We start from the raw sequence: 25,911 nt of genomic DNA, 5'->3' as shown, positions 1-25,911 counted from the left end.
CCAATCAAGACTTTGTCAGTCCGAAGTTAAAGCATCAAAATCAACCCAACTAATAGTCTCCTTTATCTCAAGCATATTATCCTTCAGTCTTTTTTCACTTCTGGTTTTTACTCCACACATTGCTCTCACCATTGCCCTTTCTATTTTTCTCAGAATAGCCAGTTCACTCTCTTGATGTTCATGTTTCGCTGCCGTACAATATCGCAGGCCTCGCACAAGTCCGATAAACTCTCCCTTTCATTTTTAATGAAAACTTTTTCCCATGCAGATTTCCCCACATTGTTTGCAATGGATGTTGACCGACCCTACCTTTGTTTGCTGTCTCACAGCTTTTCTAATTATAAAAGCAGAAGCACCAAGATGTTTGATGAAAATTAGCATTGAATCAACATAACATTCAACGTAAAAATCAGCAACATAGCACACGTAAACAAAATTAAGTGCAAAAAAACAAAAATTTATTAAACTGTTTCGTATATTAGGTTTAATTGTTTTCACATTGTCGTAGCTTGCAGCCGCAAACAGTCATTAGGTATCAGATGCAACGTATAAAAGAAAATGGAGACAGATGCGTAGCCTACGGTACGAAGAAAAACAGCAGGCTACAAGAAAAAAAGGCATGCCACTGCAGTTTACCCAGTTCCTGTATTCTCCATCCAAGTTAGAACATAGGCCTACCACAAGTTCAGCTGACATATTTTCAGCACGCCATTAGCATTGTATAGAAAATCGCTATTAAATGTCGGCTTCTGGAATCGAATCTTAGGAGTTTTTAGCAATTCAGTTGAAGTAGGCTACCCAGACAAAAACCGAACAGTAAATTACAAAAGAATGGACAGCAATCTATTGATTTGGAGTCGCATCTGCTTTGTTAGCCTTTTCATGAGTATGTGTCGCATCCAGCATCATCACCGTCTTTGTCATTTCCCTGGCAGTGTCGAGGGCACCTTGAGCTTGTCTTGAGGCCTTAATTGACTCTTCTCGCACCACTCTGGAGAAAAGTTGTTTTGTTGTTAATCGGCGGAGTGCGTGTATAAAAGGATTAATATCAAACGGGAGCGATCGCTCAAGGACACATTAACCGAGTTAAAATGTAGCCTACCATAAGCCCTTTTCCGGACAACAAAATCCGGAATCAATGAAAAAAGACGGATTTTGTTGTTTGGGGTTGGAACTGTGCCATATAGCCTACAGTAGGCAAGAATACAGAGAACACCCTTGCAGGTTTTGTCAAAAATTTTATAGTGCTCAATCTGATTGCTCCACACACCAAATCATTAAGTAGCTAAACAAGGAAAAACTTGTTAGTCATTGATAGACGCCATAGTATTAAGCAGACTAACTTCAAACCTATTGTGAAAACAATAAGTTTGAATCGAAAACATTTGCATTCAATATGCGTGATGAATGCATTCAGACCGGTGAAATCAACCAGTCTTCTGCATCCAGCAATTGGAAAAAAAGTATTGATGCATTAAATTGCAAACTGCTTCGCAATGAAGTACACCTCCATCCCCAGACCGTCATCATATGTTTCAGTTTGCATGTGATGACAAAAGACAACATTTTAACATTCGTTTGAATAAGGGCATAACTAAGGTATTTCTAAACAGAAAAAATTTCCATTTTTACATCCCTTAAAAAAAAAAACGTTGGCTGACTGGGTTTCTATCAACTGTGTGGCCAATGCGAACAAATGTGATAAACTCTGTGATCAGTACCAAGTAGCCTACCTGTATTTCTCTTCCACCAATTCAAGTAAATCTTCTGCTTCGTCAACAAATTCAACATGGCGGTCGGAAAACAAAGCTTCGGACAATGGAATTTCAAGCTCCACAATATCCCTGTGTTACAAATTAATTTTTTGTACAGAGTTTGCAAATAATTTAAACACAGTGCAGTTAAGTCTAAGTATAATGCGTGATTTTATACAGCACTGTATCCGCCGCATATATCATTTGCTCTTAACACTTTATAATCCAGGTAATTTCAGCGCATCTGTGTTGAGGAACAGTAACATTTAGTGGACAGGAAGGCAACGAAGCCAATCTTAGTGTCCACCTTCAGGCACGTCTTTAAGTGTCCTTCCAAAGACACAGCTGAGTGCTCTTGAGCGGTGTCGAACCGGCGTTTTTGGAGTGCCACACCAAAGCTCTCACCATTAGGCTATGCAGCCGGTAACCGATGCAGTAGCTCACCTTTTCTTCATCTTGTCTAGTTCCTTTTCCAGTTTCTCTTTTTTGGTCGGAAGTTTCTGGAGTTTTCGCTCTGCTGCGATTGCCAAAGACTTTTTCAGCCTGGACTTCTTCGCTTGGTACGGGGGCCTGACCTTATCCAGGATCACATCGGAGGAGCGGAATATAGTCGGATGAGTAAGCAATTGATGAAGAACACGGACGTTGCCTTGAATGCCTGGAGTAAAGATGCTGAAAACTTAAACCAACGGTCTCAATTCTTGTCTTCACAAATAAGTTTTCAACCAATTTAATCTCTTTAAATAAAAATACAAACAAATGTATTTTCACACTTCAGTCAAGCCGAAAGCAAACAGCACAAACTACATCATCAAAACGACGAAGGTGCAAAAGAATTACAACGTATCACTCTTGCTACGTTAAAGACTTGCTGGATAAGACTAAAAACAAAATAAAATGAAAAATGGCACCAAAAACTATGACATAAAATTGTACAAATTATAAACCTACCCAGGAAACATCAACAATACGCAAATTTATTGGTAATTGCAAGGATAAAAAAGGATAGGAAGTCTGCGCATTAGGCCTAAACCGTAAGGCGCCTGTTCTTTCAAATTTACCGACGAAAAAAATTATCAGCAACTGATGATATCAATGAGGCAACCTGACAACTGCATATAAAAAAATCGCTGACTAAAACTGCTAGACGTTAAAAATAACATAATTATCCCACACGTCCTGCTACTGTTCCTATAGATACCTGCCCTATACTGTAGATAAGATTTATTCAAATGATAAAACGGCAAAAAAGCAATTGTTACGTCATAAGTAATTAAATAGACTACAACAATTCAAAGAAAATGAAGGGGTGTACCAGCAAACATCTTTAAGAATTGACCCATGATACAAGAAAAAGACGATGTCATCCACAGGAGATACAAACTGATATGCATAAATCATTTTTTTTTTTTATTCACTTACAACTAAGCCGTCTACATTAGAATTGAAAAAGGAGGAAGTGACAAGATTTATTTAACAAAAGGTGTGATCATTTTTTGAATATTATTAATTTTTGCTTTGATAATTGTTAGATAGGTCGAGTAGCCTAAATCGGTGGATGGTTGTTCTGTGAAGGTGACATCGAAGCAATGTTCTAGCTTAGGTCTGGTTTGCAAAATGTCGTTGTGGAATTTGGAGTAGTGTTGTAGCTTAATAGGGATGCTTTTGAGTTATTCAAGTTTTTAGAGTAAGTTTTCTACATACTATTTCGGTGACCTGTTAATCTTTTTGCAAAAGAAGTAATAGTTTGGCAAACATATTGCTCCTTCCATGGTTTGCATGTTGCGACGTATAGCCTATGCCAAAGTTTTCGCAATTTAAATTTTGTTTTAGTGGTACAGTTTTATATTTTGTTTTAGTGGTAACAGTTTTTCCTGATTTGGTGCTGAGATGGTTTGTAGTAAAAACCATACTACCTCAAAACCTTTGTAAATGGATGGGGGGTGGTGAGAAGTTCCACTGATAAAATATCGCTCCACAGTAGTGGGTTTGACATAATGAGTGGTGATAAATCCTTTCACAGAGTGGTTTGAAATGACATGATTGGTTAACGTCTAAAAATTCAATTTCATGTTTTCTTTGGGAAGTATTTTACTACGAAATATTAGTTCCAAGTTGTTCTGTTCAAATGTTGATTTAAGTGCCAATTGTGTTGTAATCGCCAAATGAAAAAAAGACGACGTCATGCAAAGAAATTTATTCTCTATTGAATTTATTTATTATTGAAAGACGACGTCATTAATGAAGCATTTGAAAATTTCAACTTGCTGAAGCGTTTCAGCGATGGGCAAAAGGACATAGCGCAAAGTGATGTTAACCAGAGAGACTGAGTGGTTATTTCCTGTCACAGTTCCTTTTTTTGTCGATAAAATTTGTTTTAATATTGGACGATGATGTTGTCTAAACCATATAAAATAAGATTTACTAGTGTTTTTGTGGCAGATTTGGGAAATTGAGTAGGCTATATTTTCCAATGTCGTAAATTAAAGCACTTTTTACAAGGTGTCTTTTCACGCTGGGATAAAGGGCATTTAGCTCAGCAGCTACCAAGTATAACAGATCCTTTGTTAACTGTTGTCTTTCTTGGGGCTAATTGGCTTTCCCATACATCAAGTATTTCCAAATAATTTTTGCTGTCTTTGCAGTGTTAATTATTTCCAGTTTTGCAGAATGATATTCCGATGGGTTGAAGAAAGTGTTCCAAAAAGACTGTAATTCTGGATGTCGTGATGTTATTAAAAAATGTATTGAACATCACCAGATCAAAGGTCTACTTGAGGAATCGGTAACCTTCACTGTTAAAAATCTTCGAGACAGGTAAATATTACCTTAGATCGTATAGTGATCAAAAATTGTGATATTGCGTTAATTTTTAAGAATAATTTCCACTAAAAGCCATAAAATGCATCTCAGATCCATAGATGCCCTACAGGCCTACAATATTAGTCAAACACATCAGAAACTGACCAATCCAAGTTAAACCAAAGGGCGTTTTTTTCTTTTATGTGCTTGTGGCACATCGAAGTTATTAAACTGTCAAATTCAATGCAAATCCCACCTATAGTTTGGGACAGTTCAGGATCTTCTTTGGCATTTAGGAGGACCTCGTATCCTTTGTATTTCTCCTCAGCTGGAGGAGTTGGTTTCAGGGGAGGAAGCTTGTCCACGGATGTTTTGGAGAGAGATTTCTGATTGTGAGTAAATATGGCAAAACGTTATAGGTGCATTGTGCGTACATCAATGCTAACGGACTCACCTACTAACAATACTAGCTGAACCAACATATTTCTGCATTAAACTTTTATCCTTTAAAGCTGAAACAAAAGTGAAAGGTGAAATCGGAAAGAGAGCATAAGACTAGATAGATAGGATAATTCAATCACAGTCGGAGAGTTCAGCTCTTCTGCCAAAACCACTTATGAAAGCTAACGTCATTGCAAGCATTGCTCATATCAGTTCAAATAATGAACACAGAGATTCATAGAAGCAGGAAATCGCCAAATCAGCTACGATATCCGACAAGTGGAGGTAAAAGTATTGCCAGATATTTTTAGAAAAAAAAAATCATTTTGGCATTTTTAAAATAGTGGTCGTCTAAAACTTGCCTGTAAACAACTATTTTAAATCTAATCGAAAGCGATTTTATTATTCATTTATTACACTATCATAATTTTTGCAAACTTAACCTCTCCTGCACATAAAATATAATACCTGAAACTTTAATTTCAGGTTAGTTTTGGACATGTATTGGGCGACCACTAACTTTAAAAATGTCAAAAAACATTTTTTCTGAAATTTTTTTAAAATATCTGGAAGCACTTTTACCTCTACTTCTTGGATATCGCAGCCGAGTTGGTCATCCCGTTATTCTATAAATCCCTGAATGAAAATATAAATACGCTTAGCGATACATCTACCTAACTGTCAGAATGAGATTGCATTCCCTAAAAATAGTTTATGTACAAACTCTCACTCACTTATGTATAGAGACGACATAGGCTATTGATAACGTGTTCTCAACTCAGTTCCACCTTTCAACCGCGTCTCGTACACAAATACTACAGATCACACTTACTGGTGCTTTCTGTTCTCTGGGTGATTGTGGCAATTCATCAATCTGTGTGAGGAAAATACTTTCTTCTGGTGGCATGTCCTCCACATCAACTGCAACAAACCCAGCAATCAAGAGAATAACAACATGAAAGCTGAGCGAATCCCATGTCTCATCATATCCAAAATGTGATCAATTTCACAACGGCATATAATAATTACCGACATTATGTTATGTTAGAAACAAAACGCTTTGAACGCTTGGTCAATATAATCAAAAAATGAAAAGCACAAAATGTATTGTAAATATTAAACTCGTGTTCAGCAAACGTTTGAACACAATCCGTGTGTTATCGGAAGTGAACAAATCGCATCTTTTTCAGACACTGGGTTATAAAAACATGAAGTCCTGGAAACCTGACGAGTTCTTCTTCATTCGAATCCTCTAAATTTAGTTGATATACCACAGATTGACACGTTCTTTTGCAACGGAGTTTTATACTGAAAGATCCCATTTACTGCAATGGGTGTTAAGCTGAGGGGACACATGATGATGGTTCATTGTTTGGAAATGGTGTCACGGATACATGTAACTGGGCCCGTGCTGTAGCCCCACTTTACCTGACCTGTTCATTACAATAGTTAAGTAAATGTTTTATATACTTTCCACATGTAAAAAATTCTCTAATCTAATAGCCTACTAACCTTCTTTATCTTTTGTTTTAGGAGGAATCTCCTCCATAGAGATTGATGTCTTTGGAGTTGTTTCCTTGGGAGGCGGCGGATGAGGATTAAAAGATGTGGGGCCCATCAAGGAATTGATTAAAACATCTATAGGTTGTTTGGGTATTTTAGGGACACGGCTGCGAATCTACATAAATGATAGAATACAAAATAAATTGTCGGTTAAGGGCCTACTGCTGCTGGTAGACAAACTCTTGGTGTTGTATCCTGGGACTTTTCTTCCACACAGTTTCAACGCGAAGTGCTGAGTGTCGGTACGTTGAGAATTTTGGCAGCCAGAGGAAAGTGAGACAAATTTACGATTGACCTATGTTCAGGATGATCAACAATTTGACCTTGACTAAACGCAAACAGCCATTTCTAATCCTTTGTTAGTTTTTTTATGCGAAGCGTACAAAATAAACACAGTTCTCTATTTTCACACTTCTACAGCGCTTACACTTATATATTTTACAAATTACAAACAGTAAGAGAAGCCAATATGCACTTTTGTTCTTTCCATCGCGGTGGCAATATCGCAACAATCAAGATTTCAATTGTAAAAAATTCAAACGTATCACAATTGTACATTGTACATGCATTTTATCATAACTAAAGTAACAAAACAAGCTAATTGAGTTCCAATGCTAAATTAAAAAAGAAAATTTCAGTGCCTTTCTGTCCTTTTCAACGGGCATCGTCAATTGGGGCTTCGACAGATGGGACTTCTTATGAAAACGGTGGATGTTAATCCCCAGGCGCTCCCGAAGATAGTGGGATAGCAATGGAGGTTCTCCTGCATCAAGACAGCGATATAAACTTGAAAAGTTCTGTCATTAAACGTTTACGTTTACCATTTACGTAAAAATTGATTTTATATCAACAATAAACTGCGTGGGTTGTTGATGCTTTTTCGTCGTATGCCGGCTTAAGCTAAGTGGTTGAAGATTCCGGGTGGACGGGAAGGCAAGGAAGCGAATCTTCCAGTATCCTACCAATGACACAACCACATGCTCTTGAGCTGTTTTAAACCGTGATCGATGCTAATGAGTATTTGTAATATAGAGACTTGCGTCTCCTTTAAGCGCTTTATCTTCTGTTGCTATTGTAATGAAATTGCGTTCTTCTGATTTGTGTATGTGACGTCATGATTGATTTGTTTCGGACGCAGGCATTCTTTCTTTATTGGTACACGCGGTGTTTTGTGTTTTCAACTCGTTGCAGTCTTGAGTTTGTCAGCTGGTGTTAGGTCCTTATGTTGGGTACAGAGTAATCATGTTATTTTCTGTTTACGTATGTATTTATGTTCTGTATTTAGATGTACTACTTTTAAGTTAATTAAAACTTCAGTAAGTGAAATGTCTGGTTATTCTAACAGAACAATTTAATTAACTTATTTGAAAAATGGACAGCAAGTTTTATAAACCTAACGTCTTCAAGGCTGATCCAAGTTCTGCGCAATCCAAGAAAACCTGGCTACATTGGTACAAACAATTCACAGGATTCTTAGATGGTACACCGGATGCGACTGATGCGGACAAGCTAAGATGCCTGATTGCGCATGTGGATGCCGACGTTTATGACTATATTAGTGAGAGCGACACGTTCGACAATGCAGTCGTTACACTACGCGCTCTTTATGAGAAACCTATCAACAGTAGTTTCTCACGTTACCAATTGAAAACTTGCAAACAAGAAATAAGTCAATCGCTGGATGACTATCTACAAAAGCTAAAAACGTTAGCTAAAGATTGTGATTATAGACAGGTGACGGCAACAGAATATCGAAACGAAGCTATAGGTGAAACGTTCATTTCTGGCATTGTCTCTCACGAGATTCGACAGCGTCTTTTGGAAAACAACACCCCAGAGACCACAACGCTAGAAGCTATTTTCAAGCAAGCTCGTTCTCTAGAAATTGCTCATCGAAACTCCGAACAATATGACAGGCCGTTTGTGTCAAGGCCGATTTCTGAGTATCATGATGAACCCAGTACTGCTGCTATTCAAAACCAACTTGCGGGTAGTTCCAATCAACCCAGCTTCATATCAAAATGTGGATATTGTGGAGGTTTTCCAAAACATGCTCGGTCGCTGTGCCCGGCCAGAAAAGTCAAGTGCTACAAATGCAACGCTTACGGACACTACGCGGTGGTTTGTCGCACGAGTTGGAAGAAGTCTTCTGCAATGGAATCGCTCGCGGTGGTATCATCGTCGGAACTAACAGAAGACCCCCCGACAAAGGTAAATGTTAAAGTTAGCATCAATGGCATTTGGGCTAATGCATTAATTGACACCGGATCCAGTTTAAGCCATGTGGATAAAGAGTTTGTTCGAAGACATAACCTTGTAGTTCACCCTCAATCATGTAAAATTGGAATGGCTATAAAAGGAAAAGCGTCAAGTAGTCAAGGTTATTGTCAAGTAAAGATTGAACTCGGGCTACGCAAATATGTTGATGTCAATCTGGTGATTTTGAAACACTTACTGACTGACGTAATTTTGGGCCAAGACTTCTTAAAACAACATGAGTCAGTAAAAATCGATTTTGGTGGAAAGGAACCATCGCTTCAGCTTGGCGCTCTAGGAAAAATTAAGACACCTCTCAAGCCACAACTTTTTGAACATTTGACTGCAGATTGCAGACCAATTGCAACAAAATCAAGAAAACAATCCATTACCAATGAAAAGTTTATTGGAAATGCCGTTCGAGCACAACTAGCTAATAGAATAATTCGTCCAAGTACTTCTCCATGGAGAGCCCAAGTTCTTGTTGTGTCGGGGGAAAATGAAGAAATTCACCGGAAAAGAATGTGTGTGGATTATAGCCGCACAATCAACAAATTTACTGATTTAGACGCTTACCCATTACCCAATATGCAAGATCAAGTAAATAAAATTGCACAATACACGTTCTTCAGCACACTCGATCTCAAAAGTGCTTATCATCAAATTGAAATTCCCGAAGCTGATCGCTTGTACACTGCTTTTGAAGCAAATGGTCAACTGTACGAGTATAATGTCATTCCATTCGGCTTAACTAACGCGGTGCCGTGGTTTCAAAGAATTATAGATGACATTATTGATCGACATTCTTGTAAAAGTACTTTTGCTTACTTAGACAATGTAACAGTGTGTGGCAAAACAAAACAGGAGCATGATGAAAATCTGCGTCATTTCCTGGATGTTGCTAAAGACTGTAACCTTACTTTTAATGAAAAGAAATGCAAGTACTCATGTGACACAATTGATCTTCTAGGGTATAGAGTTCAAAATGGAACTATAATCCCAGATCCAGAAAGAGTAAGGCCCCTCCTTCAAATGCCTGTGCCTCAGAATGCAAAGGCTCTACGCCGAATTGTCGGGTTGTTTGCGTACTATGCACGTTGGATACCGAAGTATTCTGACAAAATAAAGCCTCTAACGGAAACAGCATCATTTCCATTGACTCAAGATGCTGAAAACGCGTTTAAAACCTTAAAACAAGTGTTGGCGGACGCAACGTTGCAAGCTATTGATGAAAATGTACCTTTTTGTGTTGAAACTGATGCGTCGGACGTAGCACTGTCAGCAATACTTCAACAAAACGGTAAACCGGTTGCATTTTTCTCTCGCACTTTGAATCGCAATGAGAAGCATCATGCAAGTGTTGAGAAAGAGGCTACAGCAATAGTGGAAGCTGTTAGAAAATGGTCACATTTCCTCCACGGCCGCCGTTTTAGCCTCATCACCGATCAAAATTCGGTAAAATTTATGTTTGACAACAAAAATCATGGCAAAATTAAAAACGACAAAATTCTCCGATGGAGAGTTGAACTTTCACAGTTTTCTTACGACATTACTTATAGGCCTGGGACTTTGAATGTAGCACCAGATGCCATTTCAAGAGCATATTGTGCCAGCACAGCAGACACTACACTGTATGAAATTCACGACAAATTATGTCACCCAGGTGTGACAAGAATGTTTCATTTTGTTCGTATGAAAAATTTACCGTATTCAGCTGAAGACGTTCGACGTTTGACTGCTAATTGTGAAGTATGCTGTGAAGTAAAGCCACGATTTTATAAGCCGCCTAATGCTACTTTAATAAAATCTACCCAACCGTTTGAGAGACTGAACATTGATTTTAAAGGCCCAATACCATCAGTTTCTAAAAATCGTTATTTTCTTACTGTTGTGGATGAGTATTCTCGCTTCCCGTTTGTATTTCCTTGTGCTGATACCAGTGGCGATACTGTGATTTCATGTTTGCACAATTTGTTTTCAGTGTACGGTACACCTAGCATTATACATTCTGACAACGCCAAAGCGTTTAAATTTTCTAAGAGGTTGAAGGAGTACTTGAGAAATTTGTCTGTTGCGACTAGTTTCACTTCTGTGTATAACCCCCAAGGCAACGCTCAATGTGAACGATACAATGGTATTGTGTGGACTGCCATAAAACTGTGTTTAAGATCGAAAAATTTGCGCACTGCCCACTGGGAAGCTGTGTTACCCAAGGCTTTGCATTCGATCCGATCATTGCTTAATACTGCCACAAACGAAACCCCTCACGATCGCTTGTTTAAGTTTTCACGACGATCATCGTTTGGCACTTCTGTCCCGACTTGGCTGGAAGATGGTCCTGTGTATGTTAGACGACATGTGCGTAACAGTAAATATGAACCTCTTGTTGACAGTGCCGAAATTCTCGAAAGTAATTCGAATTATGCTCGTGTACGTTTCGAAAATGGTCATGAAGCCACTGTATCTGCTAGAGATCTTGCCCCAACAGGACGTTCGTCTTCACCTCCGTCACAAGAGAGCGTACTTGAACCTGATAGCATGGAAGTTAGCCCAGCAGATAATAGGCCTACCGACTTACCACTCGCCGATGTTGACAACTCGCCCAAAAAGGTTGTGAAAGCACAAACTGAAGTTGGTTGGCGATCATCAAGAGAACGTAAACCTCCTGATAGGCTGTCTTACTAATTGTGTTGTCTTTAATCTACCGTGTTATTATATTTGCTATGTATTCGTTATTAATATTCTCACTATTTTGGTGGAGGAGATTGTAATGAAATTGCGTTCTTCTGATTTGTGTATGTGACGTCATGATTGATTTGTTTCGGACGCAGGCATTCTTTCTTTATTGGTACACGCGGTGTTTTGTGTTTTCAACTCGTTGCAGTCTTGAGTTTGTCAGCTGGTGTTAGGTCCTTATGTTGGGTACAGAGTAATCATGTTATTTTCTGTTTACGTATGTATTTATGTTCTGTATTTAGATGTACTACTTTTAAGTTAATTAAAACTTCAGTAAGTGAAATGTCTGGTTATTCTAACAGAACAGCTATCAACAAGTTATGAAAGCATGCTGAGGGCGAAAGTCATCATAATTTCAAAGTTGTAAACATCACGATTATCATTCCAGTCGTCGAAATGCATGATCATTATCATCATTACTAACCGCTGGAAGTATCAATGATGGGGTTTCCATGCAGCACAAGATGCTTCAGACGTGGCCACGCCGCCACAGCCAGCACGCATTCCTCCTCGCGTATGACATTGTTCGCTATGCTCAGCAGTCTGCGGAAGCAAACAACAACATTCTAATCAAAGTGTTTAACAATGTCAGTGGACTGCTTAACATAATTTAGATTTTTTGTTACATCTGGGCTTGTGTCCGTTCGTTGAAGATTCAGATTAAGAGGACATAATATTGAGGAATCGTATCTTCGTGCCTATTTTCAATCATGCCATTAAATCCTTTATCAAAACAAGGCCTCGTACTTTCAATGGGTGCCGAACTCACTACCATGGAATCCGACATAGAATTTTTATCATGGCGACGATGATGATAATTTTGCAATTACTCAGGAATGAGAATGATTATTATCCTACTCAGTTCAGCAGGCCATAGCCCTAAGAAGGGCCGTAGGCATTTCTCTCTGAAGCAGCGTATCGTTCATAAGAGAAATCAAAGGCTATAGTCGAAATATACCATTCCGCAATGAACGACAAGCCTCTAAGTGTCTTTCCAGAGACACAGCCATGTGCTCCTGAGCGGTGTGGAACCGGCGCCCTATCGGAGGTCGAACCAGGAAAAACAAAGAATTTATTTTATAGCTTAATTTGAAGATTTTGTTGGATTGTTAATTAGGGATATTAAAAGGATACTTTGCACCTGATACCAATAGGAGGACTGGCCCACCCCAAACAAAACACTTCCAAAGAAAACACAAGGACTTAAAAAACTTATGTGTTGTATTTGTCGTTCCAGGGCCCTCTGGATAGATTACAGGCTTCTAAAAGAATCCCGGCCCTGGTACGAAAGCAGCCTACCCCCTGAATCACTCTGTCAAGGCTATTGCCATTGACAAATGGTATGAATATATATATAACCATTCCCCCCATTGATAAAAAAAAATTAAAAATAGCAAATTAGTCGAAATGAAAAAGATTACAAACAGTTTAACACATTTTTGTCAATTGAAATTCTGCTTGTGATGTGTGGCATGACATTAAAGCTTCAAAATGATCAACACCTAAGCTGTTGGAAAGGTGGGTTCGGCGTGGACACATCCTCATCACTTTGTACGGGAGTTGGTAGGCCATCATCATCCTTATTGACAACCGCGGCAACATCTGGAAGCTTGTTTGGTAAAGTTGTGGATGTAACTGTTTGTCCTCTATCTGGAGGAGCTTCAGCAGATTCTAGCAATACACAGACAAAGAAAGGTTTTGATCGATACAAAAGCTAAATAAAAAAACATCAACTACAATAAGAACCATCATCAAAATCACTACAATATGAGATACAAAAAACAAAAATCACTTTAACTGATTGTTATCAGAACCACTGAATGCCGTGGGGTCGTTGCAAAGACAATTTGGGACCGGTACTACTGATGATATGAACGGGGCCCAAATCAAGATATTTCTAAGATAAATAGGCTCCGGCTACACTATACGGAAAGAGTACGCTGTGTTTTCTTCAAGTTCTCGGGTCCCTTGGAAAGGTTATGGGCCCTTGAAACCATCCCGGGTTCAAAAGTTTCCCCTTGTCAGCGCTACTGACTGTACATATTTTTATATAGACATTTTGTCGTATCCAGGCTTTCACCCGGTGGTTGAAGATTTAGATTAAGTGGACGGGAAGGCAAGGAAGCCAATCTTCGTGTCCACCTTCACCATGCTTTTAAGTGTCCTGCCACAGACACAGCCGCATGCTCCCGAGCGGCGTCGAACCGGCGCCCTATCGATTGCCGTTCCAGTGTTCTCACCACTCGGCTATGCACCACTCGGCTATGCAGCCAATATAGACATAAAGACACTTTAAATCAAAACCCAACCTTGAAAGATAAAGTTATGTTTGTAGCTTCATATGTGATACTACTATAGTGGAGACACCTTGGGTTTTCGGTTGGTTGCTCAGATGACCGCTCCTCGTTGAGTTACGTGATGCTCTGCTCTTCTTCCCGCTGGAGGCAGCTGATTTACGGTGTCCAATAGAGGACTGAGCCTCTGACACTACTTTATCTCCCACAACCTGGGACAATCGAAAAAACACCATTAGCACCTATTTTTAAAGATTTTTAATTTGTTTGGAAATATTTTAATTCTTTGACACACTTTACTTCATAACACATGTACGAATTAGGTGTAATGTAATTGAAAGTGGCTCGAAAATAAGCAGAATCAAGATCACCAACGACACAATATACCGCATCCCAAACGCAATGCGTGTTTTTAATCTGTAGGTTGCTGCAGCAGATGGGGTGTTTTGACCGGTAAACAGTTTACATAGAGCACTTTTCCCTATGAACCAGCTGACTGCAGTCACTGCGACCCTTCTAGCAGTGAGCCAGCAAGTTGATTGATGCTTTGAACTTTGTTTGGTAATTACAGAACAAAAAAGAAGAATAGCAGGGGTGAGAATAGAACCCACGTCATCGAAATGACGACTTTCTCAACCCTGAAACCGTTAGGACACCCGGCCGACGGCGGAACGTTTACTTAATTTACCTTCTATCAGAAATGTTTTAAGAAAAACGCTCAGCTGATTTAAGTTTTGCCTTCTAATTGGTTAATAAACCTCAGCTGTTGCAGCGACCTGTAGATTAGAAATACGCAAACAGGATACATGGTTCGAAGAAAATGGATAAAAACCAGTACAAAAGCTGCTTGAAACCTACCTAATGCTTAATCGGAGTCACCGCCATTTCTTAGAGTGGAAAACGAGAGACCCCTCAAGGCCCCCGAAGAAAGAAGCAAGCTTTTAGAAAAAGAATAGATGGAGTGTGTAGCTAAGATAGGGTACCTCCTATATGTACAGAAATAGCAAATCAGTCACATTTTACATTGATTCAACATCTACAGACGTAGAATTTAGCGACTAACTTGCGGTCAGAGATAGATAAACTACAAGCCTAGAGAGATTCATGGATATTCAGTATATCCTAACTAATGAAAGTCACCTTCAAATGGGGCACAACATCAATCCCATTCCTATCGAGATTTAGTTCACGCAGCTGAGGCAGAGCAGCCAAGGAGGCAAATATCGAAAGATCGGACAATCTGTTGTCATCGAGCAGAAGAACCTCCAAGCTTTGGAATCTCGCCAGGATTTCGTTTTCATTTTCGCTGAAATGTAAAATCATCAAAGAAAAATAAGTCGTTTAGACCAAAATAGCTACTACGCCAGATCAAGTTTGAATTGGAATGCACAAAACGATGCCTGTTTCTTACGATTGCTTTGATGTCAATCCGCTATATATTTAATGCTAGCACCCATTTACAATAGGCTACCATGGGGTAAAATTGAAGATGACATGGTCTTTTAATACAATTTGCTTTGTTGATTTAGTGCGGTAGGAGAGATCAGTGACCAGTGGGACGCTTTACCGGTGGGACACTACCATTTTCTTGAACCGCGGTGAACGTAAATGAGTGAAATTTTGCGAGTGAAAGCAAGATACTGGTCAATGTTGTTTGACGTAGTGTGATGGCAATTTTTTTTTGTAGTTCAAGCATGACTAGTTCAACAAAGCAAACTCTCTACCAAGGCTTTATCATATAAACAGGAGTGGTCGGATTTTTTTTTGTGTTTTTGATTTAACAATGACTTATTAGGAAGTAGTTTTTAGGTTGAGTTAATCCTTATAACTTGTACTTCCATCAAGCAAAAACTGCAAAGTTATGTTTTTTTCAAATCTTGAACTGAAAGGCAGAAATGTTTCAAAATGGGGTTCAGGCACCAGTGGGACATTTCGTTCAAGGACCTGTGGGGCAGTATCAACGTATACATAGATAACATAATGTGATGATGTTGACAAATCCTTCTCTTCAAAAAAGACATGGGACATTTAAACAACTCTATTGTGTATTCTGTTGTATTTTCAGTGAGTGTTTGTTTTGAAAGTTTTGTTGAGTCAATCCATTAAAAGTATATATTTCAACGATACCCGTATAAAGGGTCGAAACAATACATTGTAACACACAAATGCATGGATGAAAGCAATATAAAATCTCTGTTATTTATTTGCAACTAGTTTCTTGTTGCACTAAATGCATTTTTTAAAGTGTCGCACTGCTCCCATAGGTTAGGCACCAATGAGACACTTTAAGTGGGGCATTTAAAACTTGAAAATGAACATTAAAACATTAAAGTTTGTTGTTGAAAAGTTTTGAAAATGTGAGCAAAAGTTGAAACTTTATAAAAAATAGGTTTGGAACACATTCTTTTTACATTATTTTAGTTATTAAAGAAAAAGCTATTTTTGTCTCACTGGTCCCTGATCTCCCCTACTCTAACCATGCCTTTGCTTCTTGCTTTAGCCTACTTTATGCTTAGTTTTCAGTAAAAGCACTCTCCTATAAATGCTTGAGCAATCAACATGCTTACTGCTTAGTAAGCTACCTGATTTTAACCAATTCTGGCCTGGCCATGTCACTGTGAATGGAGCTCAATCCATTGCCAGTCAAGGTAAGAACTTTTAACTTCTGCAAGACACCTAACGCAAGGACGTCAGACGAACTTAGGTTGTTGTAGGAGAGATCTAAAACCTGCAAGAAAAAATATCGGATAATATTTAAATGAGTTAAGTGTTATAAAATGCTGAATCAACGTATCTGTAACGGAAACTTTTATACTACAAAAAATGATAGCTCACAAAAGATGAATAAGCGATGTCTATTTGTGCTCAGTTGATAGCATAAACTTGAATAACCTGTAAATTTGGGAAATCTCCATATTGAATTTGTAAATTGCGAAGTCCATTGACTGGAAGTTCCAGCTCTCTCAAATTGATAAAGCCGTTGAAAGGTCCTAAAACACAAGGTAAACAAATGACAGTCAGTGGTTTCATTATAACAACACAAGAACTATACACAGCCAGGGCTGCGATTTTTGCCTTTTTCGGTGACGAGGTCACTCGACACGCGCCATCACTATTCGACAAACGCCGTGCCTTACAAAAAAAACGAAAAAAAAGGAAAATAAAAAAGTAAAAAAAAAACTGAGAGAAGACTAAACGTCGTCAGGTCGAGGAACAATCGGGGGACGGGGCATCACGTGATGCAATCATAAGAGTGCTGACTTACGTAAACTTTCTTGCGCCAGGTATATACTTCAAAGCAAGGTCTAAATGTGACGCTTCACATGAGAAACTCCCAAGGCGTCAGCGCCGCCATTTTGAACACTGCGGGAGAATGCTTTGATCGAAGTTCCAACGCCTGGCATCAAACATTTCGCCACACACGTTTTGTGCTATTCGACACAACGGGTTTCTTTTATAGATAAAATAACCGAAGTAGGCTACTTTAATTGTCAACGTGTTTGCAAGTTTGTATTTATGTCTGACTTATGCACTTGTTGTTCCAAGCTTGCAGAAATGTTTTGCAATGTGAATAAGGAATAGTAGACAGATAAACACGGTTGCAACTTGACTTCCATCCACTAAAAGGGTTTCTGTGATTACGTAATGAGCGATTTTGCATTTGCATTCACAAAAGCACACAACCCAGCTGGCAAAACCCGTCGTTTTTACATTGATTCAACGTCTGCAGACGTTGAATCGAAAAAACGAGAAGCGAAAAATATACTAGAGTAGTCTATCACGAGTCACGACCGCACTGTTTGATTTGTAGTGATGTTCCAAAAGTAGCGATACGCACGCTGTTACGTTAAATAACTCAGGGGGAAAAGTAAGTTAATTTTGGGTTGATTCAACGTTCGAGTCAGCACAAATCTATTTAATTTTCCTGGCGTGTTACATTGCGTACCCAGACAGCAAAAATCATCATTTTTACATTGATTCAACGTCTACAGACGTGAAGTCAATGCAAAAATAACGAATATTGCTGCCTGCGTAACAATGCCCAAGAAGAAATTTACGTTTGTTTTACATTAATTCGACATCTAGCGACTTTGAATTATCACAAAATAGCGTTAATTGTTCAACCAGGTACCGGTAACAAATTAATATCTCACTGCGAGATGATTGCCTCGATTTACGTTTACACTAACATAATTTCGGCACAAGTGAGATACTGCGAGCAAACACGAGTCTGTTTAATAAAAAACTAGCTGTCAGAATCGGAATCATAAGACGCTGTATGGGAGGATGAAGCTGTCGCATCGTCACTGGAATACTTGAAGACGCAAAACTGCCCGTTCATGAACGCGCAATGCTATATGATCAGAAGCATTATTTTTCTTTTCTTCCGAAGAACCGTTTATCTAATTTCGTATTACTTTTTTAACTTGACCCCGTAGCTTTTCTAATTCCGATTTGTTTTCGTCATAAAATTCTTTACAAATTTTGCAAAATACCACACTAACTTTTCAATCTGTTTGATAATCTATAGCAGGTAAATTCCACTTTTTAACTGTATCTTCTTTCACGATGATTTATATTCGCAACGACACCGGTAAACGATAAGCATTCGAAGAAAGAATAAGATTTGCATAACAATTAAGCCAGTATTCATAAGGTGGCAAACTTTTTACAGTTCACAAGAGCACTGTCAGCGCATAAAATAGCTTGCGTGATGCTCTTGGCTACCGCCGTGTGACACGCGATGAAAAAGCGCATAAAATTTCGTTTGATTAAACATTAAAGCATACGGCAATTATCGCAGCAATCTAAGGTGTGTTGATTTGGCGACGGCAATGTTTTTGCCGTCGTAGATGGAATCACTCAACCAGCGTGCGATTAAAAACTTAAAGTAAGTGACTCTGATACCACACAACTTGTGCGGTAACTCGCGGCCAAACGCTTATAATCTGACTCTTGTGACGTCATATTACTATTCGACAAACAAGCGTAGAATTTTTGGTCGTTCGACAAGAAAGAAAAAATCGCAGCCCTGTACACAGCCTACTGCTTCAATGTAGGCTGAAAAAAAATATTGTTTCTTTTGACATAAAGTTAAACAACATATTCAAAAGTAAAGGTTTTGTTCACAGCTCGGGTGACCAAAAGAAACCAAGAACACATAAGCACGACTGCATACAAATCGATGAACGTTGTCGTTTGAGATTAAAGAAGCGTGATATCTTTTTATCAATCATGGTAAGTTGGCGATGATTCCGTGGAATATATCGATACATTACAAGAGAGCAGCTAGTCCTTAGAACTGTCATCTAACAGACAAACATTTTGCTGCTCCATTTGGTCGACGGAAGTGAAATACAATTATTGAACATTAAACGATATAATGCATTTAACACAGATTAAATATAATCAAGCTATTGTACACAAATATATTAGTCTTACGAAATGGCAGCAGATTTTCAGCGGCATTGACATAAGCGACATTGGCAAATTCTTTTAAGTCTTCTTCTTTTACAGCTTCAAGGTCCATATCGCTGACATTAACACTGCACACATCCAACACTGAGTCCACGTGGTGTTTTTGCAACTAAAGAAAAAAAGTATAAACACATTTTGTTATTTTAAATCTCAGGGCTGCAATGGTTGATGTATTGAAAAATAACTTCTCCGACAATTTGCAACTAACAGCTGTGGTTGCAGAAGATATAAATTGTTTGATTAGTTACAAACAAATCAACAACAAACCATTATTCACAGAAATAATACAAAATGAGAATTGTGCAGGTAAAATAGGCTACAGCATGACGCTTGAGTTTGAGTATTGAGAGTGGTAATGGAATGGAAATATGATTCAGTTGCCCCATCTATATTTTCAAGGTAGGCTAAAGCAGTGATATGGCACACAAGAACTTCTTCGATGAGCCAATATACCTAATATCAGCATTGAAGTCAAGTTCATCTTGAGTCTACTTTGTATTATCAAAATCTAACAGGATAGCATACAAAAGTTAAGACAGTTTTTCTTGGTGCACGTGATATGGTAGCCTACAGCTTCACGACAGAAAACACATTAAAAATGTCCACACTGCAAAATAGTACTAATGTACTATGCGATCATACTTTCTGCAAAAAAGAAATAGCCAACTTATCATTTTAGTTCAAAGAAACTCACCAAAAATGCTTTACTGAGACAAATGGATGCATTCTTTGTAGGGGAAGAATGTGGCTTTTCGTATTCTTTCAATTTACTAGGATCGTACTCCTAAACATTTTTCAATAGACAACAAATCATACACCTTAACCACTTTGTTTCGTCGAAGTATGCAACAATATCAAAGATTAAATAAAAGAGCCTAATTTCATGTAAACGCTATAAACTTTAGGAACATTTTTTGATAATTTTTGGAAAACACGAGCAGATCTGGTATAGCAGTTATGACAGATTTGGTATATAGACAGTACTAAGCATACCTCACAAATGAGAGTTTTTTTATTGATTGTAAAAATCACAGCAAAAAGTAGTAGGCCTATGAAATTTTTAGCGATTTGAAATATTTTTATTACACAAACAATGAAAACAGTAAAATATATATATAAAACTGGTTATCCAGGATTTGATTATTTGGTTATGACAATTGGTCAATCTAAACAAAAATACATTTAAAATGCAGAAATTAAACTACGGTAAAGGCTCTGCTAGAAAATTCAAAACATGAAAACCTATTTAAAAATTTTCAGATTTGTATTGTTGATATTGATCTACCATGCCGTACCATAAATGTCAAAGAAATAAAGCAGGAATAAAATAAGGTTTATATACCTAAAGAACAAAAAAAATTATACATTATGCTTTTGTCCTTAGACAAACATTTTAAAGTATTTCATTGTCCATTTCAAGCATATGTTATGGAACAATTAATATGTTTTTGTGACAAACCTGAATTTGAACATGCTTTGAAGGTTTTAATAAGGCATTAAACTTGCTTTGTTGTTCTTCAGCATATGCAACCACCCATGAACCAGAACCTACAATATAAAATGCATAAGCAATATAAATTCAACAAGTCAGCAAATGTCAACTTCTCAGGATGGGACATTGAATATGACATAATAAACTCAATTTATAATGAAACTCTCCAATTATCAAAACTGATCAAAAGCAAAATAACTCAAGGAAGACCAGCAGGCACATTCATGTGCAGGGTTTGATCTCACAGAAAGCACAGCCAGGAAGAACTGCAACAGTTAGCTGAAAATTGCCAATTATGGAGACTTTTCATAGACGCTATTTTGCAATAAACTGGTGAAAAACAAATTACTTTTGTTGGTATTATTAAGTGATATAATGCTTATTGTTAATTATTGTAATGTTTATTAAATTTGCTTCTAAATTTAATGTAGAAACTGTGCTAAAATAAATTAATTGAAGAAATAATCTTAGAATATGAGTTTTTGATTTATTAAATAATAAACATCAGGTAAATGAAAAAATATTCTGTAACAGCTCAGTCACTTAAGCGACTGACATTATTAAAGAAAAAATTCATAGTTTGACTCTCAGGGTGTGCAATTGAGCAACACATTTCAAGGACTGACTCCATTTGTTGGTTGGTTTTTGAATCTTTATCCTAGGACTGACAAAGCCTTGATAGGTTATTCCTGGTAGTTTCGCATACTTCATAATACTTGTAGAGGCCCATTGTCCATTCAGCGACACCTGGTAGATGGCACAATTAACAAGTAATGTAACACTTCAACAACATGCAAAATGTTCACTCTGTCAGTCTTCATGACCAGGTATGCATGATTTGTTTAAAACCTCTGCCTCCAGAATTTTGCAAAGCTGCCAGAAATAATCTCTCAAAGAAGCTTTCAGAAGATTCCCACAATCAATCATACTCATTTCTTTATTCATCAATCTTAGTGCATCAGATAAAAAGGCAAGAATCAATCAATCAATCATTTTATTTTTCGTCATTAATGTGTCCGGGACAAAAAAGATACTAACTACAAAAATCGACATAAACCTACCAGCACGTTAACGAACGGGAAAAGGTGGCAAACCTTGAAAGGTTTAAAACGTGCCTGAATGAAAAATTATGTAGTAGGCTATATATCAGTAGTTAGCACGGCCACAAAACCCAAAAAAACAAATAGCAAAATATAAAACCAAAACAAAGAGAAGCACACATGTAGTAATGAATGACAGCCTAATGAAAAGTGTTGTGCATTGAATTTGCCAATTCCAATATTGATGTGGATAAGCACTGAGCAGTCATAATAATAATAATAAAAATAGGATGGAGAAAGAAAACCGGACATACATTAAAAGAAACCCATCCTCAGGCAAAAGCCCGTTTCAATATGGCCCAGGAGAGCAGGTGTTGAGCTCTTTCTATGGTAAGACTGCACATCACACAGTACATCACATCACATAGTACATCACAAAATTACCATACAATCTACAAGTCAGTTTCCATCTGGTAGGAATGTAAGTTCAAATCATTATGTTAATGCATAGTAGAAACACACATTATATATATCCGCGGATGCAACCTAGTTCGTACCATGAACAGTTCGGACCATCAGTTCGTACCTTGAAAAAATCGAGAGAAAAAATTAAAAAAGACGACGTCACTGATCGCAGTTTCCGCAATCATTTTAAAATTTTCCCCCTGAAAAGATCGAGAAAAAAAAATAGCTCAAAACCGAAGTCCGCTGATCGCAGTTTCCGCAAACATTTTTCCGCAGTTTCCGCTAACCTTAACTCTAACCATAGAGTAATCTATGCTCTAACCCTAACCATCGCTGATCGCAGTTTCCGCACATTTTTTTTCACGCAGTTTCCGTTAACCCTTACCATAGAGCAGGGATGGCGAACCACTGACCCGCGGGTCACGAAGTGACCCATCACAGATTTTCAGTGACCCACTTGTTTTTTTTTAAATAATAAAATTTAAACAAATATTTCAGCAAAGAATAAATGTTTCACTAAATATTTGTAATAAGGCCCCACCTTATTTTAACTGCATAATACATCAGGAAGCCCTTTGCGCCAAATCAATCAAATCTCTTCAAAAAGTTGTAAGTGTGGTAACAAAAATAGTCGACTATATTGCATCTCATGCTCTTAATAAACGCCAGTTTGCAAATTTATTGAACGCGTGTGACAGTAAATTTACTGGCTTACTGATGTACAACGGTGTAAGGTGGTTAAGTTGTGGTAATGTTTTACAGCGATTTGTTGAATTGTTGGAAGAAGTACAACTTTTCTTAGCTGAAAAAAATCAAAAATATCCAGAGTTAAGCGAAAGTACGTGGTTGAATGATTTACATTTTTTCGCTGATTTCACAATGCATTAGCCTACAATAAGTTACTAAATTGCAAGGCTGTGGAAATATTGTATTATCCATGTTTGGGCACATTAAAGCATTTGAGAAGAAACTCGCTATTTTTTCTGTAGACCTTGAACAAGGTCAGCTGAAATATTTTCCTCAGTTGTTGAAGCACTTTACCAGCACCAATTTAACTTATGAACAAAAGCAAACTGCACTCAACAACAACAAGTATGTTTTACTGACGAAAGAGGCCAAAAATGTAATGTCAGAAAGGTTCACCCAGTTCCGAAAGCTAGATATTACATTGCAGTTCATTCTTTTCCCGCATGCAATTCAATTTGAAAATCTTGAATTATCAAACTTCGAATGGCTTCGTCTTTACAACTTGGAAATGGAAATGATGGACTTTCAAGAAAGTGCAGTTTGGAAAACAGAATTTGTAGACTTAAATCATCTCCTACAAAAAATTGAAATGAAAACGGATATGGATGATTGTGACTTTCCTGCTGTTGAAAACCATGCTGAAAATATACTTCTTACAGAGTGGAACTCCCAGCCAAATTCGTTTGAAACTATGAAAAGATTTGCAGTAGCTCTGTTAACGTTGTTTGGTTCTTCATATTCGTGCGAATCTTTATTTTCGCACATGAATTTTATACAATCAAGCACACGGAATCGTCTCAGCTCAGATATGAGTGCTGCATGTGTGAAGCTAAAAACTACGGATTACCAACCAAGGATAATAAGACTCGCAGAGAAGATGCAGCAGCAAGTTTCGCATTAACATGTAGTTTCGCATTAACATGTAATTAAATGTATGACCCACTTTTGCTTTTTCAAGGATTAAGGTCTCTTTTGTGACCCATGCACTAAAAAAGGTTCGCCATCCCTGCCATAGAGTAATCTATGCTCTAACCCTAACTCTCGCTGATCGCAGTTTCCGCAAACTTTTTTCCGCTAACCTTTACCCTAACCATAGAGCAATCTATGCTCTAACCCTCGCTAATCACAGTTTCCGTAAACATTTTTCAGCAGTTTCCGCTAACCCTAACCCTCAAGTTTGTGTTTCAAATTGTTTGGGGAAACTCTGATCAGCGACTTCGGCTTTGTGCTATTAAACTGCGATCAGCGACTTCGGCTTTTTTTAATTTTTTCTCTTGATCTATTCAGGGTACGAACTGACTGTACAAATGGTTCAAGGTACGAACTAGGTTGCACCCTATATCCGCCCCATTAGCTCAGTGGTTATGTGCCCGGCTCAAGATCACGCAGCGCTAGTTCGATTCTCGAGGTACATATATGTGCTTGAGCAACGCATTTCAGGACTGCTCTCCATTCAGCAAACCAAATGAATGGAATAATTCCTCGGCAGCAATACCGTACTTCAACAATTGGAAAATTTGACTTTGTCAATCTCGGTAACCGGCTCTGCGTCAAGAGCCTCTACAAGTTTGCGAAACTACCAGTAATAACCTATCAAGGCTTTGTCAGTCTGAGGATAAAGACTCAAAACCAAATCAACCATTATAAAATGAAAAATGAGAGTTTATCCTACAAACTTACTATCGTGAAGTTTTCTTGCCACTCCTCTAGCCGGAAAGCAGTTAGTAGGAAAACTACTTCCATCTTCAAGTTTCCAGGCGGCCGAAGCAGCCTGCATTTTTCATATAATTGACTAATTGAGAAAAGACTATTCGAACCTACGATTTTATGAAAATGTCCTGTTCAATGATGGTTAGAGCTGGCTTATCGTTACCAAGACAGTTGATTATCGCTCTACAGCGCTATTCTTTTTGTGCGGCCAAATGAAAAAGCAATAAGTTTCTGGGCAGCCGATTTGTAGCAAGAATTGACAGCGATAGACATGTGTTTCGCCCATGAGGCTGGGCTCATCAGTATCGCACCGTATTCTTGCCACTTGGGTAATCGACCGCCGCTGGAGGTCTGAATGGCTAGCGTGGAAGCTACACCGTTATGGTTAGCGAATCGCAACTGCTGCTCGCTGTACTAGTGAGTGCTCAGCCTTGTGCTGACGGCCGGGAAGAACGCTTCTTCTTCACATGAAAAAGCAATGTTGTTCAGACTGTGATTAGGCTATGTCTGGGGAGGAAGTTATGAAATGCTTACCTTAGGTAGAGAAGGTATATTTGTCGATCACCTGTTAATCTTCTGCTAATCACTTAATGGGCAAGATAATAGTTTAATAATTACAATTTTTTTGTTCTATTTATTATCAAAATCTATGCCACACCCCCTTTCCCTACCAAAAAAAAGGCAAACGAATCCCACGGAGTCGCGACATCCAGATTGAAAACCACTGGTCTGTGACATGAGTTAAACATTCGAAGTAAAATATCGTGCCAGTTTTTGTTCAAAACAACCAACAAGTAAAATAAAATTAAACGTCATCAGTCGATGCATGTTGATATTTTTGTTATTATGTAAAAAGAGACTGAATTCACTTAGGCCATTTAGGCTACATTTTAATGGTATCAGAGACTGACAAAATTACCTTCCCATTGCTAGCTTATAAAACGAAATGAATAATTTATCGTTAATTTGTAAGAATAGGCCTAATCGTTAATGGATTTCATTATTTATTCATCATTATCATTTTGCGAAAACGAAACACAAGGTTTTTACGATTACAGTTGTAACTAGGGTTGTAAAAATACATTTTGTGTAAAATACACATGTGTAAAATACATGTAAAATACAAGAAGAAT

The 25,911-nt window shown here is 37.9% G+C and overlaps 1 protein-coding gene across 1 annotated transcript; it reads right to left on the bottom strand.

Moving 5' to 3' along the window:
• Window positions 1-436: 436 nt before the first annotated feature.
• LOC145780808 (X-ray radiation resistance-associated protein 1-like) lies at window positions 437-24,923 on the bottom strand. Its single transcript, XM_082592450.1, has 17 exons — window positions 24,749-24,923; window positions 20,784-20,872; window positions 20,019-20,108; window positions 19,289-19,433; window positions 16,739-16,836; window positions 16,429-16,574; window positions 14,987-15,152; window positions 13,920-14,058; window positions 13,055-13,223; window positions 11,977-12,095; window positions 7,202-7,323; window positions 6,510-6,675; window positions 5,830-5,918; window positions 4,813-4,942; window positions 2,199-2,412; window positions 1,734-1,844; window positions 437-991 (listed from the first exon to the last, which is right to left on the bottom strand). The coding sequence occupies exons 1-17, from the start codon at window positions 24,843-24,845 to the stop codon at window positions 844-846; spliced, it is 2,238 nt and encodes a 745-aa protein (XP_082448576.1). The 5' UTR covers window positions 24,846-24,923; the 3' UTR covers window positions 437-843.
• Between the last annotated feature and the right edge of the window lie 988 nt (window positions 24,924-25,911).

Source organism: Aplidium turbinatum, chromosome 12 (genome assembly GCF_918807975.1).
Source record: "Aplidium turbinatum chromosome 12, kaAplTurb1.1, whole genome shotgun sequence".
NCBI lineage: Eukaryota > Metazoa > Chordata > Ascidiacea > Aplousobranchia > Polyclinidae > Aplidium > Aplidium turbinatum.
Note: the sequence above shows the minus strand (reverse complement) of the source record. Positions and strands in the feature narration are given on the sequence as shown.